This window comes from Notamacropus eugenii, chromosome 1 (genome assembly GCF_028372415.1).
Source record: "Notamacropus eugenii isolate mMacEug1 chromosome 1, mMacEug1.pri_v2, whole genome shotgun sequence".
Taxonomy (NCBI): domain Eukaryota; kingdom Metazoa; phylum Chordata; class Mammalia; order Diprotodontia; family Macropodidae; genus Notamacropus; species Notamacropus eugenii.
The window spans coordinates 679,135,207-679,156,683 of NC_092872.1; the positions used below are offsets into that span (position 1 = coordinate 679,135,207).

Consider the following 21,477-nt stretch of genomic DNA (forward strand, 5'->3'; position numbering starts at 1 on the left):
AGATACACTAAAAGAATGGTAGTTTTTTGGTGATGGAAGAACTGATTTAGAATGCAAAGAACATTTTTCAAAAAGTCAAAGTTCAATGGGACACCACAATAAGAAGTTCAAGTAGCCAATGATTCATTTATAAAATTTCTCTCCTCTATAAATTCACTGATGTTCAATAAGGTGTATGATCCAAATGAAATCTCTCGCAACAGTCAATTCAATTAAATTCAATAAGCAATTTATTATATAAATAGTGTGCAACATTGGGCCAGATCTTGGAAAAGATATAGATTAGATAAGACACAGTTTCTGCCCACAAGGAGCTTACATTCTAATAAATGAGATACATACACAGATAATAACATTACAAAACAATTTTTTAGTGCAAACATAGTGCTATGTAAGTTCTGTGTGGGGAAAGGGCCATTACTAACTAAAGTAATCAAAATAATTAAAGAGAGAGATTTGAGTGATGAGGGTATTCCAGACATAAGGAACTCAATGAACAGAGACAAGAAGTGGAAAATGACAGGGTATGTATGGGGAAAAGCAAGTACATCTAGTTTGGCTGAACCAGAGTGATGGGAACTAGATTTCAGAGAAATTTAAATGCCAATCAAAGGGAAATGAAAATTATTCTGTAAGCAATAGGAATCTACAAAAGATTTTTGAACAGAAAATATATATATATATATATATATATATATACATATATATATATATACACATACATATACATATATGTGTGTGTGTGTGTGTGTGTGTGTGTGTGTATGAAAAGACTAGCAGTAATAGGAAGATAAATTAAAGGGAAAAGGGGGAAGTACATTAAAGGAGTTGGTTACTGCAGAAGCCTAGACAGGGGATAGAGGAGACTTACATTACAATGGCAGCAGCAAAGAGTGTGTTGACATAATTAATATTGTTCAAGTAGAATTAGTAGGATTTGGTAACTTTAAATGTGATGGAAAGAATTTAAAATAACACCAAGGTTTTAGAGTCTGGGAGACTAGGGTGAATGATGATGCCTTTGACAGAAATAGTGAAATCAGATTTAGTACAGGCAGTTGGGAAATATTTGCCTGGAGTGAAAAGAACCAGAAATAAAAGGTCAGTTTCTTATCCATGCTAATAGAAGCCTTAAGACCATAAAATTCCTCAAAGAACATATAAATACATGGGCTGTGTGTGGACCTAGATTCAACAAAGACCTAAGATCAAATCCAATAAGATACATACTAGTGGTGTGACCTTGGACAAGTCCTTTAACCTCTGCCTTCCTCAGTTTCCTCATCTATAAAACGGGGATAATAAAAGCATCTATCTTTCAGGGTTGTTATGAGGACAAAATGAGATATTTGTATGTAAAGCACTTTGCAAATCTTAAAATGCTATATAAATGCAATCTACTATTAAGTGCAAAAACCTTGTTAAAAATCTACCTTACAAGGTTGGAAAAAGAAAGTCTCTAGTTAATAAGAGCAAAGAAACAGTTTAAAGATGTAAGAGGAGAAGAAATACAATGTAGTGTTTTTGAAAACAAGGAAGATTAGGGTATAAAAAAGATAGGATCAACAGTGTTCAATATTTCATCTTATCTCTATAAAGCAATACATACACACACACACACACACACACACACACACACACACACACACACACGACACCAAATCTGAACATTAGGACAACACTGTTCACTCATGAGATTGCAATTTTAATAGAGTGGTTATTAAGACAGAAACCAGACTACAGGTTGTCAAGGAGACTGTAAATAGTAAAGTAGTGGAAACAGTAGGCAAATTATTTTTTTGAGCTAATAATAATAATGATAGTGATGATAATAGCTAGCATTTCTACACCATTTTAAGGTTTGCAAAGCACTTTAACAAACAATTATCTCATTTTAGCCCTACAGCAACTCTGGGAGATAGGTGCTATCATTATTCTCATTTTACAGATGAAGAAATTGAGGCAGACAGAGGTTAAGTGACTTGCCCAGGGTCACATAACTGTACTTGAATTCAAGTCTTCCTTATTCTTGGTTCAGTGTTTTACCTTGGTTCACTGTACCACCTAGCCACCTCCATATAAATTCTGATGTTTAACAAAGAAAAGAATGGGATAGTATCAAAATAGAGTAGTGTCAATAGGTTTTGTTTTGTTTGTTTGCTTATTTTTGTACCAGGGAGACCAGGATAAATATGTTTATATACAGCTGGGAAAGAACTAGTGGAAAAGAAAAAACTGAACGTGCACAAGAGGACAATTGCTGAAGTAAAGGCCTCAAAGTAGGAGAGATCAAAGGTACAGGAAGAGGAATTAGGTACCACTTTTGGAGAGAAAAGAGTGGTAACACTTTTGTGAGTTTTTGAGGAAAGAAGCTGAAGGAGCTCCTGTGAAATTGCTGTTTTCAGTAAACTAAGAGACTAGGGGTTAGAGGTGACCAGGAATTATGAAAGAGTAAGATGGTTGGAACAGATGCTGTGTGGATAGGCTTAACTTCAATGCTTTTCTTTAGTATAAATTTTCCAGTTCTGAATAAGGTAAGTGCTCTGTTTGAAATCCTTACATTAATTTTATTCATAAGGATTTACCTTATTAAGGCTTCTCTCCAGCATAAATTTTCTGATGCTTAATGAATGATATGCTCCAATTAAAGATCTTCCTACATTCATTATATTTATGTGCTCTCATACCAGTATGAATCCCATAACGTGAAGGATGAACTGTGAAGTTTTCTAATTTATTCATTTATGTTTACTCCAATGTGAATTCTGATATTCAGCAACATATGTACAGCATCAGTGTCCCTCCCCATTTTATGTTTGTGGAGTTTACCTTCAGTATAAATTCTCTGAATTTCAAGTAAAAGTATTTTTTCACATTTATCATATTCACGGAAGTATCTTTCCAGGATGAACCACTTGATGCAGTGAGCTGTATGCTCTGATGGAAAACTGTCCTCCATATATCACCTAAATGTGATTTCTTTATTAAGAATTGTCTGATGTTGGGCATGCTGTGCTCTCTGGAAGAAAGTTTGTTCATATTCATTATGTTTAGATGATGTCTCGCCAGTAAAACTTGTTTGATGTTGAGTAAGAAGTGTTTTCTCACAGAAGCTTCCTCCACTTCCATAAGGTTTATGTCCATTATGCACTGTCTGATGTCGAGTGCGTTGAGTACTCCACCGAAAGGCCTTCCCACATTCATTACATTCATAAGGCTTTTCTCCAGTATGACTTATATGATGTTGAGTAAGCTGGGTACTCAGGCGGAAGGCTTTTCCACAGTCATGACATTCATAAGGTTTCTCTCCGGTATGAATTGTCTGATGTCGAGTAAGCTGTGTCTGGCGAAAGGCCTTCCCACACTTGTTACATTCATAAGGTTTCTCTCCATTATGAATTGTCTGATGCCGAGCACGCTGTGTGTTCCAGCGGAAGGCCTTGCCACATTCATTACATTCATAGGGTTTCTCTCCAGTATGAATTATTTGATGTTCACTAAGGTGCGTAATTTGGCGGAAGGCCTTTCCACATTCATTACATTCATAAGGTTTCTCTCCATTGTGAATCGCCTGATGTCGACTAAGCTGTGTACTCTGATGAAAGGCCTTACCACATTCACTACATTCATATGGTTTCTCTCCCATATGAATCGCCTGATGTCTAGTAAGCTGTGTGCTTAAGCGGAAGGATTTCCCACATTCATTGCATTCATAAGGTTTCTCTCCAGTATGAATTGTCTGATGTCGAGTAAGCTGTGTTCTTTGACGGAAGGCCTTCCCACATTCATTACATTTATAGGGCTTTTCTCCAGTATGAATTCTGTGATGGTAAGTAAGGGATGATCTATGACTGAAGACTTTACCACATTTATTACATTCATGGGGTTTTTCTCCAGTATGAATTGTCTGATGTTCAACAAGGTGTGCACTCCGGCGGAAGGCCTTCCCACAACTGATACATTCATAAGGTTTCTCTCCAGTATGGATTGTCTTGTGTTGAGTTAGTTGCATGCTCTGGCGGCAGGCTTTTCCACATTCAGTACATTTGTAAGGTTTCTCTCCATTATGATTTATCTGATGTCTAATTAATTGTGTGCTCATAGAGAAGGTCTTGCCACAGTCATTACATTTATGGGGGTTCTGTCCAGTAGAAATTCTCTTATGGCAAGTGAATTGTGTATTTTGACCTAAAGTTTCCCTGCATTCATTATAATTACAGGGTTTCTCCACAGCATGAATTCTGTGATGGGAAATAATGGGTGACCTGTGACTGATGTCTCTCACACATTCATTAGATTTCTCTCCAGTATGCTTCCTGGAATATTGAACAAGACTTCAGTTACAATGGAAAGATTTCTCACATTATTCAAAAGTATGAAATGTCTTTTAAGCAGATTCTATTATATCTACTTAGGGTGAATAATAGCTGAACCTCTTTCTGTTTATGTCATATTTATAGAGATTCTCACAGGAACTCTTGGTTGTGGAAAAAGGAATGATCCTGCTACATTTATTACATTTATGGCTTCTCACTTTTTGGAGTTTTTCTAAATCACTGTCTTCCCATTACCACACCACTATAATCAAATACAAATTCCTATTTGGCAATTAAAGCACTTCTCCACATGGCTCCCATTTGCCTTTCTAGTCTTATTTCCTTTCATTATTCCCTTCCAAATACTGTGTCATCCAGCTAAACTGGCATTCCTGATGATCCTTACACAATTCCATCTTCAGTTTCTCTGCCTTTGCACAAGCTGTTCCCTATGCCCAGAAAATACTCCTTCCTCACATCCACCTTTCAAACACCCTAGTTTCCTTCAAATTTCAGCTCAAGCCCTACCATCTACATGAAACATTTCCGGATTCCCATTTCTCCCCTCCATAGTTGCTAGTCTTCCCCACAAAAAAATTACCATTTATTTTGTATATACTTATATGTATGTAAATCGTCTCCCCAGAGGACAGAAAAGTAAGTTCCTTGATGGCAGGGACCATTTTTCTGGCACATAGTAAACGTTTAATAAATGTTTGGTGATTGTTTCTTCTGAATGATTTTTACTTGCCTAGAATATTTCTCTTCATTACTCTGTTGCTTCTCTAACAAGGCATCACATTCCCAAGCTTCTCCCAATTTGGAAACACTTGGATCATCCCTTCTGTGTCTTCCCTGGGATGATTCTTCTGTGGAAATAACCAGATTTACAGCTGATTCCTTGGTTTCAGGTTTAGTCTCCCAATCTGAAAGAAATAAAAAATGTTAATGTACATTGTTCCCTCTGCTAGAAAAAAAGAAACTATTATACACTTAATTCTCACTTGTCTCGTTTATTAAGAAAAATTATTGTCAAACATTAAAGTATAAAACAAATAATAATATTTCTACTTCACATGTATGTAGTAAAATATAGTGTTTAAAAAGCTTTTTATTTTTTTTTTCTTATTTGATCTTCATCACAACCTTTGGGCAGCTAGGTGGTAATAGAGTGCCAGCCCTGAAGTCAAAAAGACTCATCTTCCTGAGTTCAAATCTGGCTTCACATATTTACTAGCTGTGTGATTCTGTGTAAGTCACTTAACACTGTTTGTCTCAACTCTTTATGTGTAAAATGAAACAGGGAAGGAAATGTCAAACTTCTCCAGTATCTTTGCCAAGAAAATCCCAAATGGTATCATGAAAAATTAGACACAAAGTTTTTTCCAAAAACTCAGGTTTTGAATGATTTAGTGATTTAGTAATCATATCACTAACTGTCAAAGACAGAAATCAAATTGAAGACTACTATCTCCAAGTCCATTTCTCTTTTTCTTACACGATTTTGCCTCCCCACAAAAAATGTCAACTCAGTGGCATAGCAGACTAGAGAATGCTAGACTTTGAGTCATGGAGACCTAAGTTTAAATCCAGCATCAGACATTTATTAGTTATGTGACCCTGGGTAAGTCACTTAGCTACTGTCTGCCTCAGCTTCCTCATCTGAAAATAGGGATGAAAGTAACAGTATCTATCTTCCAGTATTCTTGTGAGGATAAAATGAGATAATGTTCATAAAATATTGCGCAAAATTTAAAGCACTACATACAAAATATTATTACAAAGTATAATACAACCTGAAAGGGATGGATGACATAAGGAAAGCCCCCATAAATACTAAAATGTTGCTTGATAGTAAAGAATTGGAAATAAAGCAAGTACCTATCAATTGGGGAATGGTTGCTCTAGTTATGGTACATGAATAAAATGGAATGATGTTATTATATAGTAAATAACGACAGATATACGGAATTTAGGAAAACATGGGAAGACATATAAAATGATGTAGAGCGAAGTAAGCAGAACAAGGAAAAACATATGCATAATGACTATGATAAATGAAAAGAACACTAAAAAGGTGAATTCAGAGAAATTTTAATGATCAATCTCAATCTTCAAAAAGAGATAAGAAATAAACCCCAGTCCTCTGAGCTGAGAGATAAGGAAACAATGGGGATGGAATATTAGACACAGTCACTGGGAGGGAGAGGGACAGTCTGTATCTTGAAATGAATAATAAAAAAGATTTTAAAAGTATCAATATGACTTATTTTTTAAAAAACATAAATATATATTGCATACTGTAATTCTGTATTGACTGTCAATGATATGCATATTATTGATATCTGGGCAATAAACATTCTTCATCCATTTGATCTTTCTGGTGTGCATGGAAAGGCCAAATTTCTTTGAGTAATTACAGATCTCTTTCAAGAGATATTTGCAATATTTGGGGATCTGATGTAATCAAAGCAGTATCATTCTTAAATAGGACCTCTGGCAGCAATACTTGGGGAGGATATGCATGAGAATCAGGTAGGATGGGCAGGAATCAATGGATTGTAATCTGTATTGTTAGAAAAGGCTAGAATCAACTAGATTACAAATGTATGTAAATATTGAATGTCATTCTAAACAGCAGAACTGGAAACAATGGATGAAGAAGATTTTAAGGGAAGCCACTTTCAGCTAAACATAAAAGTTCAACATTTCCACAACAGGAACCATCTAATATCAGACAGGCTGCCTCATAGAAACATATAATGACTGGACTAGAAGAAATCTTAGGAGTTTCTACAATCCAACACCCAATTTTTTTAACATTTTATCACTCTTTCTTTACATCACTATCACTTTCCACTGGCTCTCCCAACCTCCAAAGAGCTCTCCCTTGTAACAAGTATCATCATGTTTTATCATCAATCTTATAAAGTCATAATTAGTCAATGCATCAATCAATGTTCTAAAGTTTTTCAAATTTTTTTTTACATTATCATAGATATCATATAAATTGTTCTCCTGGCTCTGCTAATTTCACTTTGTGTTATTTTATACAAGTCTACCCAAATTTCTCTGCATTTCTCCTAGTCATCACTTCTCATGGCACAGTAATGGTATATTCACAGGCCACAATTTATTTTACTATTGCTCAATTTATAGGCACCCACTTTGTTTGCAATTCTTTGTAACTACAAAAAGTGCTGCTACACATATATGAACACATTTGGGACCTTTCCCTCTGTCTTTGATCTTCAGGTATATCTACTAGTAATATCGCTGGATCAAAGGGTATGTAGATGTTTAATTACTTGTTGGTCCCCATACCAACTAATTAATTAAATGAGAAAAATGAGGCTGAGAGGCTCAATGATTTACCTAAGATCACACAAGTAATTTGCATTAGAGGAGGGTCTACAAATTTCATTTTCAATTCTCACTTCACAGTACTGTGCTATATTCCCACAAGAGAGAAGTTTATTCTACCAGAGAGTAGAAAATCATCAGTTAACCACACTATAAAGAAGATTTTTTGCACTGGGTGGGTCACAAGACTGAAACGTCCCTAAGTTTTCCTGTAACTCTAAGAATCTTTGATTCTAAATCTTGTTATTTATATGTAAACTATCAATTGTTAGAACAAGGAATGGAAAAACAGTAATGGAGCTGCTTAACTCTGTGTCTTTTTCTCCCCTAGAACTGCTAAATGTTTTCAGGTTTCTGAACCTCCCTCTGTCCTACCCTCTGGAAAAAATGTTTCTGGGTACTAAGGTACTCTGCATAAGGAAAATAAGGAAACAACATCAGGCAGTTAACAAATCTAAAGGAACACATATTAAGAATCACTTATTTCCAAAAGCTGTAAGGAATGAACAGGACCCAGGAATGTAAAATAAATTTACAAAAATAATACCTACAAAGAATACGTGACTCTGACAGCTCTCAAGTACAGTCTTGAGAATGGGGAAAAGATAAGAAGGGGTAAGAATGAGCCCAAAGAATAAGTAAAGAGGGAACAGGATATATATCAGACAATGGAGGTTTTATTGAGACAATGAGGTTATAATCAAAGCCCTCACCATTTCATATCAGCAGTACCGTAACCAATTCCAAACTGATCTCTCTGCTTTCTTTTCCTTTTCTCTTACACTCCACTCCACAAATGGCCATCAGATTAATGATTTTATAACATCAACAATTTCAAGTTATAATTCACAAAGATGCATATTACCAGGAGGCGCCACAGAAAAGAGTGCTTCACTTGGATTGAGAGAGAACTAGGAACCAATCTTGCAACATTTACCAGCTATATAAACCTCAGCAAGTTACCTAACCTCTCTTGGGCTCCGTTTCCTAATCTGTGCAAGGCAGAAAAGACCTGTAGTACTTACATGAGAGGGGTGTTATATGGTTCAAATGAAATAAAGTATATAAAGCACTCTGCAAACCTAAAGCTGTTATATAAATGTCATTTCTACTTAATTATTATGTCACTGCCTTAACTCAAAAACATTCAATGGCTTCTTACTACCTCTGGAATAAAATGCAATCTCCTTAACCAAATATTTAAGGTGCTCAACTACCACCTCAAACTTACCTTTCCAGATTAATTTTATCCCCTTCATCAGAATGACTAGAGATGCCCCAAGATGCAGTAGGATACCTTGGCCCTTTTAAGCTAAGCTCTTTCCAGGTTCTCACTTGGAGGGAGGTAAAGCCCATTCTTTAAGAGTGAGTCAAGGGATGGCCCCTTTATTAAAAAAAAAAAAAAATTAAATGGGAGGGGAAGACCCTCAGGGTTGCTTCCCAAAAGAGAAACAGTTACTGTTTACATTCCCTCTGAGCTAGAAGGGCCTGAAAGATTAAGTGGCGCTTGGGCACCTATTCCAAACCAGGAGATGCAGAGTGAATTGGGTTTAAGGCTTGGTCTTTGAGGAAGAAATCTAGCCAGTAAACCTATCTGGCCACTGGATCCAGGTGGCTCTGGAGGAGAAAGTGAGGCTGGTGACTTTGCACAGCCCAATCTCATTCAAATCAAAGCCAATTGCAAGTCATGTTATCATCTCCCTGATGCCATGGCCCTTTTCAAGAACAAAAGATGAACCACAAGCACACACAATAATCCCCTTCATATACATATATATATGTATACATGTAAATACCTATGTAGATATAAAAACAACCAAGTTATGTAAATTCACTAAACTCAACATTCCATTTCCTGGAGAACTCTGAATGCTTGCTAGTTCTTCACAAATCAGAAACATACACACTTATCACCTACAACTAGCAGAATTTTTGTCTTCTACCAAGGCTCAACCTGTGGCCATTTCTGTATAAAACCTTCCATAATCCCTTTCCCTATTATTAATAGGGAAAGACTCTCTCTCCTCAAATTCCTTTACATTTACTCATCTGTGTATATGTTTACTTCACTCACTGCTCTACAGAATAAAAGTTCCTTGAGAACAGAATGCTTTGGTTTCATATTTGCATATCTGGAAATTTCTAGCACAGTGCCCCAAACTTACGTGCTCAATGAATGCATGTTGAATTGCTTTGTTGAGGCAAGAAAATGAGTTGATTATGAGAAAAGCTTTAATACAAGAAAAAGGACATGAGGATGATGGTGGAAGAATTATTTTGATATGAAACTCCTTATCTTGAATGAAAGGGAGAAGATGATGAATTTTCACAATACTTTTCGTCACAGTAAGGAACTGGAAACAAAACAGGTACCCACTAGTTGGAGGATGGATGAATAAATTATATGTGAATTTAACAGAATTTTATTATATCAAATGATGAATAGAAAGTATTTAAAGAAGTAGAAAAAAAAGTCATATGGACTGATGCAGAGTAAAGTGAGAACTAGGGGAACAATTTATACAATGATTACAATAAAGGAAAACTTTCAAACACTTAACTCTATTCAAGTAATGACCAATCATGACTTCAGAAGACTGATGATTAATGCTTCTAACCTCTTGACAGTGAGGTGACAGACTAGAAGTATAAAATGTGAACTATATTATCAGACATGGCCAATGTGTAGTTTTGTTTTGTTAAAAAAGAAAGCAGTAACAGTGAATGAGGGAAAAATAAAATAGAGAAAAAATTACCAATAAAAAATTACCAATAAAATATCAAAAATAATAAAAATTATCAATAAAACATTAGTAAAATACACAGAGGATAAGCAGATTTTTAGGAAAACAGACAAGGACAGTTCTGTCATTAACATGTTAAATTAATGATGTACTTAGTTCAGTTTCATGTACAATCCTCTTCTGTTCTCTAAATGCTAAAATGTTTTATGCTTAAGTTCATAATAATGAAAATTTAAAATAAAATCAGTAACAAGTTTTGTCTCCAGAACACCTCCACAACACCATTTGTGTCTTTCTTTCCCTTCCCTTTTGTCACTCACATAACTACTACCCTGGATAGAGCTCTCATTTATCTGGCATCTGGAATATCACAATCTAATTGACCTTCCTGAATCTAGTGTCTCCTTTCTCCAAAACAACTTTCACACAGTAGCCAAACTGATATTCCTAAAACAAATTTGATCATGTCACTCCCCTATAACCCTTACCATTAAGTATCTCTGCTGCCTCCAGGACAAAAAATAAAATCCTGAGCCTGGCATTTAAAGTCCTCAGTGATACAGGTCCTATTTACTTTTATAGTCTTACTTCATATTATTCCAACTTTATGTATACCTTTCTAGTCAAATGAGCCTACCAGCTGTTCATTATTCACATTACATGTCCCACCTCTTTTTCTTTGCAAAGCCTCCTCATTCTGAAATATCCAGGCAGGTGGCAAAGTGGATATAGTACTGAGCCAGGATTCGAGAAGACCTGAGTCTTTATTTTAATCAAGTCTCAGATACTTACTAGCTGTGTGACCCTGACAAGTCATTTAACCTCCTTCCCTCAGTTTCTTCAACTGCAAAATGGAGATAATAACAGCACTTAGCTTACAGGGTTATCATAAGGATCAAATGAGATATTTGTAAAGTGCTTATCACAGTGCTTGGCACATACGCACTATATAAATGCTTATCTCCTTCCTCCTTCCTTTTCCCAAGGATTCTAAGAAGCCTCGCCTTCCCTGAAAGTACAGCTGAGAAACCTCCTCCTACACGAACCTTTTCCTCCCACCTCCATCAGAGCTCCATTAGTTTTGCATTTGGAATTTCTCTGCAGTTATTTGTACATCCTTTGAATATATTCAGTGTGCCCCCAAGAAAAGATGTGTTCCACAACAATAGGGACATTTCCTTTGTCTTTGTCTACCTAAAAGCACAGTGCCCTGAACCAAGTAGGTGCTTAATAAATGTAGGGTGAACTGATTTGATACAGTGAAAAAAGCAAATTCAGGACACACTAAGAGATAATACTTAAAAAAAAAAGAGTAGAAACATCACTCAAAAAGAAATGCACAGAAGAAAAAGATTCAAAAAGGTATGGAAGCAAATAGGCTATTTTTATTTTGGTAAACATACACTTTTTAAAATGAATGGTTACATAGGAGGATAGGTGGGAAAATGGTCATTAAGTGAGATAGCTCCAGAGAAAAGTGAAAGTTGACTCAAGATATCTCTTCCTCTGTGGTCAGAAGCAGATGAATGTGCAGATGTCACACAAAAAAAATGATTTGCTAAAGTGAAGATGAGACTTAATGAAGACAGCTCATGTCAGATAATTGAGCTTTCCCTGACCCTAAATGAGCTGCTTGCTGCATGAAATGGCTCTCACCTTCTGGGTTTTTACTCACTCACCTGGATAGATCCTTCTTGGGACTTCTCCCTCTGACATCCATGGTGCATCCCCTTGTTCCAACTGGGAGATCACATCTGGTTTGGAAACTGCAAGTCCTGCTCAATGGAAATGGGAAAGTTCTAGGGATAGAGAGCCACCTCAGAATTCAATGCTAGCCCTTCTCACTTCAGGGAAAAGAGGATAAGCTAGGAAGGTGGAAAGAATGCTACAAAGGATCTCTGATTTCTGTTTTTTGGTAGTATGGCCAGGGAGACTGAGCAGGGAAGGAAGAGTATAATGGCATGGATTTAGGCTCAGGAAAAGGTTAGTTCACTTGATTCAATATCTCCCTAGAGGATGGGAAACTTTTCTTTTCTTCAAGTATCTACACGAGAACTTTAAGGGAGAATATGAAGGAACAGAAAGTGGGAAGATCCTCAGGTATAATACAATCAAACTACCAATTTCCAGTTATGAACAGATAGAAGTAACCTCACTCAGCTACAAAAGACTTAGGCAATCTCTGATCTCTCTCAGCACACCAAATAATTTAATTATTAATAGAATTTCATAGAATTTAGTAGTAGTTTTTAAAAATCACTTTCACAGGCACAATTTGCATCAAGGGGATAGATGTCCATACCCAGGCATAGCAAGTTTCTGTAGTTCTCCAACATCACATCCTTATACAGCTCTTTCTGGGAATGGTCCAGGTGTACCCACTCTTCCAAGGTGAAATCCACAGACACATCTGCCAAGCCTAGAGGCCTGTATTGGGCTACCCGAGTCTTTCTTACCTGTCCAGGTCTTCGGCTGGCCACGCCGGATGCACATATGAGAGAAAGGACGTTCCAGAGTCAAACAGGGGTTGAGCTTTATTACAGGGTTTCGGTTACAAGTGCAGGGGCTCTTCTTTCTTAGGACGAAGAGGGGGAGATTTCCTAAGAAGGCTAAGCTTAAGGGAATGGAAGTAGAAGTACAAGCGGGGAGAGAGGGGGAGGGGAGAGAGGAGAGAAAAGAAGCGGAGCCCTACTTTTCTCTTTGGCTCCACACGTGCTAAGAGCTTTCTGGCTTCCTCAATCCTACTTAATCTTCAGCCACACAGTTTGCATCTCAATACCATGCTGTTAGGTAACTAGGTGTGCTCCAATCCGGGACGACCTCGAGGGCAGGGAGACTCCACCCATCAGGTATCTCCGGGGGAGAGGCGGAAATACCCGAGCTAGCCGAGCTAGCTCGGTCTGACCTTCTCGAACCCCCGCTGTTCATGGAGGGCCTCGTAAGACTCTAAGATTTAGAAGTCCCACTTTTACCTGCCCGAGACTGTCCACACGGAATTGAGCTTCCAGTCCCAACATATCCCCTTCTTTGTTATGCGCGGAGCGCACCTGGCTCTAGAGCAAACAGTGGCTGGAGGCTGAGTGGATTAGGAAGGCCTTTAGCATATGAGTACCTTACAACAAGACTTCATTCACACAGAAATCTGCAGCTAGCACAACTGACAAAGGGAGGCATCAAATAAAACAAAGATGAAACTAAATGGCTGAGTTACAACTGGGGAAGTGCAATCAACTAAAATCCCAAAGCATATTTTAAGAGAAGCAGGTGGTGTAGGCGCCTTACACCACCACTCCCTTAATCTTGCAAATGGATCTATACAGGTGGAAAATTGGTCACCTCCTCCCCACCCAAGTGTCCTGGGTTTGTGATATCAAAGTCCTCATTCAGCTGGCGAAAAAAGGATGCCTAGATGGGAAACTGTCAGCAGCAGTGTCTGCGGTTGTGATGAGGGCTGCTTCCTCTCTGGGCAGCAAGGTTAAAGCTGTCAGCAGCAGGCTCAGGTGGTGTATGATCCTTCTCCGGGGTCTCTGGGCTCTCCACCTCCTGCGTCTCCGCCGTCTCCGACATCGGTTCCCACCTACGGATCCTTCTAATGGGAATCCACGCATCACCTTTTCCTGTGGAGACACAAACATACCCTGGACCCCATATTAGTATCTTATACGGACCTTTCCATTTCCCTGAGGCCATATCCTTTACCATGGCCCATGTGTCTTTATATCCAGCCTGGGTATTACTTTCCTTGCGGGGTTGTCTTGGAAAAGTCACAAAATGTCTCATAGCTGGAGTAGTATGTGAGTTTCTTGAGATATGCAAAAAATTGTGTGTATACACAGCTGTATCAAGCTCTGATTGTGTTAGGCGACCTTTTCCCCTTCTTTGTTTAGCGAGGATCGCCTTCAAGGTGAGATTGGCCCTTTCCACTATGGCCTGGCCTTGTGGATTGTAGGGGATTCCTGTAACATGTCGAATCCCTAGATCGCGGAGGAAGTGTGTAAGGGTTTGAGAAGTATAGGCAGGGCCGTTATCTGTCTTTATTTCTAAGGGTAAGCCTGAAACAGAAAAACAGTGCCAAAGATGTTGAATTACTTTAGCACTTGATTCACCTGGCTGTAAAGTCACCATAAGGAATCCGGACCATGTGTCAACTGTCACATGTATGCACTGGCCCTTAAGATGGGTGACATCCATTTGCCAAATTTCATTGGGTGCCAAGCCACGAGGATTGACACCCTGGTCTAGAGATGGGTGGAATGGGATACATTGGAGACAGCTCTTAACAATTTTTCTGGCCTGTTCCTGAGTTATCCCATATAATTTGCAGAGGGCTTCTGTGGCTAGGTGGAACCTATCATGAGCCTTTTGGGCCCTTTCTTGTGGTTCCACAGTGTGCCCTACCAGGTATAGTGAATTGTCTGCTATTTGATTTCCTTCAAAAATTGGTCCTGTGCCATTTGTATGTGAGCGCACATGTAAAACATAAAAAGGGTGTGTTCTGTTATTAATGGTGGTCAATAGCCGCTCACACTGTGAAAAAATATTGGACCGATAATCTACAATAGAGTCCTCAATCCGTGAAATTAATAAAGATGCATACTGACTATCAGTGATAATATTAATGGGTATGTCACTATATATTTGGAGAGCTTGGATTATAGCTTCCAATTCGTTCTGTTGAGTAGAGGTGTAGGGTGTGTTAACTATATATATCTCTTGGGAGGCCGAATTATAAATAGATGCCTTGTGATGTTTCGTGGCATCTGTAAAAATGTTAGGCCCTTCTACTGGGTTTGGTGAGTACCTTTTCACTGGTGCTGGGGCCCACTGTAATAATTCTTTGAATAGAAAAGTCGAATTTGGTTTCATCTGGGCCCAGTGGAGTATAGTGGCCCAAGAAACATGATTCTGAGCTAACTCTTCTACATCCTTAGTGGTGAGTGTAGCATAAAGAATTGGCTGTTTTTGGTATATGTGGGTGGCTCTTCTTACTGCCTCTAGTGCTAACCGTCCTAGAAATTCCCACTTGTTTAGTAAACTGCTTCCTGTTTTACTTAAATATACCCACTCTAGGGGCTTCTCTTTTTGGTGTATGACGGCATAGGGAGGTGTGGTGGAGATAATAGATACCTCCAGATCTCCTCCTGGATCCCACCGAAATGTGGTGGACTCTAAAAATTGTTTTTTTTATTGCCTCTATGGCCTTGGCTGCTTCAGGAGTCAATGTTCGTGGGGAATTTAAAGCAGAGTCTCCTGTCAATAGTGAATATAAAGGTTGCATGAGAGGTAAAGGTATAGGCACCTTTGATCTTATCCATTGGATAGCTCCTACTAGTTTCTGAGCATCATTGAGTGTTTGGATCTTTATATCCCATTTTGGGGGTTCCGGCCGAATGATGGTGCCCTGTATCTGATATCCCAAATATTTGTAATTGGGTCCTCTCTGTATCTTTTCAGGAGCAATAACTAATCCTAGTCCTAAAAGGTTCCTTTCTACTGCTTGGAAACACTTCTCCAGTTCCTTGAGCTGAGGTGCAGCTATAAGGATGTCATCCATATAATGGATGATTTTGCATTGGTATTGCTGTCTGGGGCTTTCTAAGGCTTGATTAACATACCACTGGCAGATGGTGGGGCTGCAACTCATACCTTGGGGCAATACCTTCCACTGATACCTCTTTGCAGGTCCTTCGTTATTGGGGTGAGGTATTGTAAAAGCAAACCGAGGACAATCTACTTTGTTTAAAGGAATGGAAAAAAAACAATCCTGAATATCAATGATTATAAGTGACCAACCCTCCGGGATGGCATTAGGAGAAGGGAGACCTGGTTGCAGGGCTCCCATAGGCATGAGAGACTGATTTACCTTCCTTAGATCTGTAAGGAACCTGAATTTCCCGGATTTTTTCTTTATAACAAACACAGGAGCATTCCAGGGTGACTTTGATGGTTCTATATTTCCTTTTTCTAATTGCTCCTTAACCAATAGTTGTAGTGCCTGGAGTTTTTCTGGGGTCAGGGACCATTGCTCCACCCAAATCGGGGTGTCTGACTTCCAATTCAAGGGTGGGGACTCCAGTGCAACTGCAATGGCCCTTACTAAAAATTTGATAGCTTCATCCCGAGGCGGCTCATAATGTCCCTGCCCCAGATGTTAAAACTAAGTCCTGGAATCACCAACGGCCATACGGTCCCTTGGCGATCCTCTGCCTCCCACTTTACTGGGTGCATTGTCTCTAAGGTATTTTGGCACCCTCCTATTCCCCACACTGGTCTCTGGCTTTCTTTAAGCTTCCAGTGCCGGGGTACTGAGCGACCGCTAAGGCAGGTCCTATCCGCTCCAGTATCAAGGAGGCCAGTCATGGGAATTCCATTAAGCCAGATCGTACACTCAGGTCTATTCTGTCCTATTTCCTTTAGTAACTGGATTTGAACTGAGTGCTTTAAAGGAAGGGCAATAGCTATGGGAAGCTGATTGTCTATATGAGCTGGCTCGGCTACCACATTGGAGCATGGAAGTGCTGTGGTGCCGGTGGGATAAACTCCTGTATATATAACTACGGGTGCATGAGAGGGGTTCTGTAATATTAGGGATTCCTCCTGTATGGGGTCTCTCAGGGGAATCATGGCAAACTGATGAGCTGCAAGCTGGCACTTCTCTAAGCTGTAAAGGTGTTGCTTTCCTTCCTCTGGCCCCATAATCTCCTGTATTCTCCCTCCAAGGGGCCATCCCGATTCTCTGCCAAAGGGTACACTTTCGGGGCCCTCGAGGGGCCCCTCACCCCGTTTCCCGACTTCCTACATTGTTTAGCTAAGTGACCTGGCTTTCCACATGAAAAACAAGGGTCCTGGCCCCTCCCTGTACTTATTTCTTTCCTACACTCTTTCTTAAGGTGTCCCGGTTTTCCGCAGTTAAAACATTTTTTCTCCAAAGAGATATTACTTAAGGCGGCAGCCAGGTACTTCCCTTGCACCTGTGCCAAGTAGACCTGACTTCCTACCCTTTCACATCTCTGTATCATCTCTTCAACAGATGCATTCTTTGGCAGTCCCAGCATTGCCTTTTTGCAGTCATGATTACAATTCTGCCGCAGCAATGTCCTCAACACTATCTCTGTCCCTTGGTTTTCCTCTCCCATATCTCGACCTACTGCCTCCTGCAGCCTGGCCACAAAATTAGTAAATGGCTCATTGTTTCCTTGCGTAATCCTAGTCATGGGAAACTCTCTCTCTTTCTTAGAGGCTATAACCTTCCAGGCGGCAATAGCCATTCCGGCAATCAAAACATAATCGGAGGCTGAGTACTGTAATTGATTTCCTGTAGCCTCAAACTGCCCTGTTCCTGTAAATTGCTGATAAGCCTGGGGGGCCTGAGCCCCTAGCCCACCGGTAGTGCTCTTTACCCTCTGAGAAAATTCTGATACCCAAATCACATTCTGCCCAGGGGTAAGGCAGGCTCTAGCTAAGCTCTTCCAGTCATTAGGAGTCAGAACGAACTGACCGCTGAGAGTTTCAAGCATGGCTATAACAAAGGGTGAATTAGGGCCATGCTTGGTACAAGCCTCTTTAAGAGTCGCCACTCTCTTCCACTCTATGGGTATGTGGCTCCTCCGAACCCCACCGGGGACACTGGGGTCCGCTATTTCTAACACAGGAAATGTCCCTACATCTTCTCCATTCTCTATAGCCTTTCTTATTCCTTTTTCCAAACTGGACTGTGGCCCTGAACTGTCTGACCAATGGAGCAGGTTATAAGGAGGCGCGGAGGGAAGGCACGGCGTATTCTCCCCTGCCTCGCCTTTTCCATCCGCTAGATGGAGCTCCAGGTCTATTTTTTCTTTACGCTCCTTAACTTTCCGCTTAACTTTCTGCTTGCCTGGACTCTCCCTCCCTCCCGTGTTCTCCCCTCCCCTCTCTCCGCTTCCACTCTCATTCCAATCCCGCCCTGGCCTCTCCGGCCCTTCCAGCAGGCTTTTAATTACACCGAATATCAGGAAATCTAAATCCTCCAGCTCCCCAGGGTATTGTTGCTCGTAAGCAGTCATTTGCTCTCCGACCGCTCCCCATTTTTCTCTTGATATTCCTGCCTGCTTGAGCCAAGGAGAAACTTTCCAAATCCTTTCACAAAATTCTCGGAGGTCATCTAACTCTATTGTGACCCCCGCCTTCCTGCATTCCCTGTGAAGTGTCTCAGCCCAGACCTCCTGTTCCTCTGGCTTTATTACTGGCAATAGATTCCCCATCTCCGCCCTTTTCCCAGGGGTTTGGGAAGCTTCTCTCCCCTTTCTCTCCTTCCGAATCTAGGATTCGGGACTCGCTTCTTTCACAGCCCCTTCCGGGTGTACCCCAAAAGCACCCAGGATTATCTACGCTCCCAATCCCTGTTGGGACGCCAACTGCCAAGCCTAGAGGCCTGTATTGGGCTACCCGAGTCTTTCTTACCTGTCCAGGTCTTCGGCTGGCCACGCCGGATGCACATATGAGAGAAAGGACGTTCCAGAGTCAAACAGGGGTTGAGCTTTATTACAGGGTTTCGGTTACAAGTGCAGGGGCTCTTCTTTCTTAGGACGAAGAGGGGGAGATTTCCTAAGAAGGCTAAGCTTAAGGGAATGGAAGTAGAAGTACAAGCGGGGAGAGAGGGGGAGGGGAGAGAGGAGAGAAAAGAAGCGGAGCCCTACTTTTCTCTTTGGCTCCACACGTGCTAAGAGCTTTCTGGCTTCCTCAATCCTACTTAATCTTCAGCCACACAGTTTGCATCTCAATACCATGCTGTTAGGTAACTAGGTGTGCTCCAATCCGGGACGACCTCGAGGGCAGGGAGACTCCACCCATCAGGTATCTCCGGGGGAGAGGCGGAAATACCCGAGCTAGCCGAGCTAGCTCGGTCTGACCTTCTCGAACCCCCGCTGTTCATGGAGGGCCTCGTAAGACTCTAAGATTTAGAAGTCCCACTTTTACCTGCCCGAGACTGTCCACACGGAATTGAGCTTCCAGTCCCAACACACATCAGTGAATGTCACGGATTCCTGAAACATCAAATGTATTTCTGATTATCTAAAGACCATCTTTGCAGGCAAGAATCCAAAAGTGGGTCTAATGAGCTTATTCTTCTGAGTTTTCCAAGTCAAAGGCTTACTTTGACACACTGTGTAGCTTCTTTTGTATTAAATCCATCAACTCATTAAACATTTCAAAGTAGTTACAAGTAGTTAACCTCATATAGCCCCACACCCCTTGCATATAGCAAGTAAATAATAAGTACTTGCTGACTGACTCATTTGATAAACGAGAAAAACGAATCAAAAGAAAGTTAAGTAGAATTTTTAACTCATGGTCACCTAGCTAATAAAATATGAGAACTGGGACGAATCCAGGTTTTCTGACTCAGAACCAGTGCTCTTTCCACTATATCATTCTGTCTCTTGTTCTATAGCTCTTACAAACCATTTCCTCAAGGGGCACAAGTGAGTCATGCTGAAATTTCCAAATCATATTTTTATATCATCAACATACATGTAAGTAAAGGCACTTTACTCCCACTGTACTCCAAATGTTAATTTCAAGTCATACAATATAATCATTCTTCTTTTAAAATCAAAATATTATTTCCAAAGAATACTGTCCCTTGCAATTTCTTCCTAATCGTATAAATTCAGACCAATTGAAATTTGTTTATTACACCAACCCCCAACATAGCTTTTTCTCCTTTAAAGACTTAAGTGTAGCACATGCGTATGTTCAGTAACCATTTCCATAAATCTATAAGTAGTGCTTCCCCTAAGGTCAGCATTTACCTATAAATTTTAGCCAAGCACTCTATTTGCCTCAATAGTAACAATAACATTTACAGAGTGCCTACTAGGTGCTAGACATTGTGCTAAAGGCTTGACAAGTCATCTCATTTGATCCTTACAACAACCCTGATAAATAGGGTTCTACAGATAGGGAAACAGAGCTCAAAGGGCAGCGTCAGGTCCGGCCCTCTAACACTGCACACCTCTCTACCCCCGAAAACCCCGACGTAGAGACAGATCGATCACTCACCTGGCCAGCCGGGCCGGGCAAGAACGCGGGGGCCATTCCCTCCTGCTCCACACTGCCTCTAGTGGGGGAGGGCAGACCTGCGGGGGCGGGGCGGAGGAGGGAAAGGCACGAGGAGGAGGGAGGCCTGCGCTAGCTTCAGCTCGCGGACATTGCCGATCGTACAAGCCGGGAGATGGGAGCCGCTGTCCGGAGCCTCTGCGGCGTCCCTGGGGAAGGGCGGGCTGGAGGCATCGCGGGAAGGAGAGGGACGCGCAAAGCGCGGGGGCTGGTGCCCGTGTCTTGTCCTTCCTCCTCCAGCCCTGCCCAGCACGGGGGAGGCTCAAGGCCCAGCGCGACGCAGGAGGCTGCGACGACCACCGCGGTGACCTTGGGTCAATCGCTTAGCCGCCAGTGGCCTCAGTTTCCTCAAAGGTAAAACGAAGGACCTAGATTCTCGCCCTAGGAATTCCCTTCCTGCCCTGGGCCTCGTCCCCAAGCACCTGCCAGGCCAGAGGCTGAGGTGCAAGAGCGTCACGGGGCGGGGCAGCCTGGCCCGAGGCCCGAGGTCTGCTGGGACGTGGGCGTGGCTCCAACCCGTCGGGCCGCCCCGCTGCCCTTTCTCAGCACTTCCGGTCCCCCCCAAATCTCCGCCCCTTACATTCCGGGACATTTTCCATGAGCAAAAAAATTTTCTTAAAAATCTTAGGAGGCTTTCGGGAAGTGTAGTTTAGAGCATAAGGAGATTTCTGCGCGTGCTCACGAGACCTGGGGCTTTCCGTCCTCGGTTCCATCGTACCGTCTCGGATTCGATAGGCATGCGCACAAACCTACTTTGTTTTCCGACCTCAGTCTCAGGGGAAGAAGCCGCTTCCATGGAGCGGAGGCGGAGCTCCTGAAGGGTTCTCCTGGTTAGTCTTCTCCGGGCCATCAAAAGTGCCTGGGGTGGCCGGGATTTACCTTTACGGGCGCGGGCGCGGGGGCGGACCCCGGTGGGAGGGACGGAAGATATCTGAGGTGACTTCCGTTTCTTCCTT

The 21,477-nt window shown here is 41.1% G+C and overlaps 1 protein-coding gene across 4 annotated transcripts; it reads right to left on the reverse strand.

Moving 5' to 3' along the window:
• Positions 1-207: 207 nt before the first annotated feature.
• On the reverse strand, positions 208-21,468 carry LOC140521148 (uncharacterized). 4 transcript variants are annotated; one of them, XM_072635887.1, is made up of 6 exons: positions 20,465-21,468; positions 19,422-19,446; positions 12,726-12,827; positions 12,103-12,198; positions 5,068-5,242; positions 208-4,316 (listed from the first exon to the last, which is right to left on the reverse strand). In XM_072635887.1, exons 1-6 carry the CDS (start codon positions 20,498-20,500, stop codon positions 2,963-2,965), a joined length of 1,788 nt encoding a protein of 595 aa, XP_072491988.1. In that variant the 5' UTR covers positions 20,501-21,468; the 3' UTR covers positions 208-2,962. The 4 variants fall into 4 exon arrangements, with proteins under 4 accessions (XP_072491988.1, XP_072491990.1, XP_072491989.1 ...); XM_072635889.1 differs by lacking the exon at positions 12,103-12,198; XM_072635888.1 differs by lacking the exon at positions 19,422-19,446 and having other exon boundaries at positions 12,726-12,842; positions 20,461-21,468.
• Between the last annotated feature and the right edge of the window lie 9 nt (positions 21,469-21,477).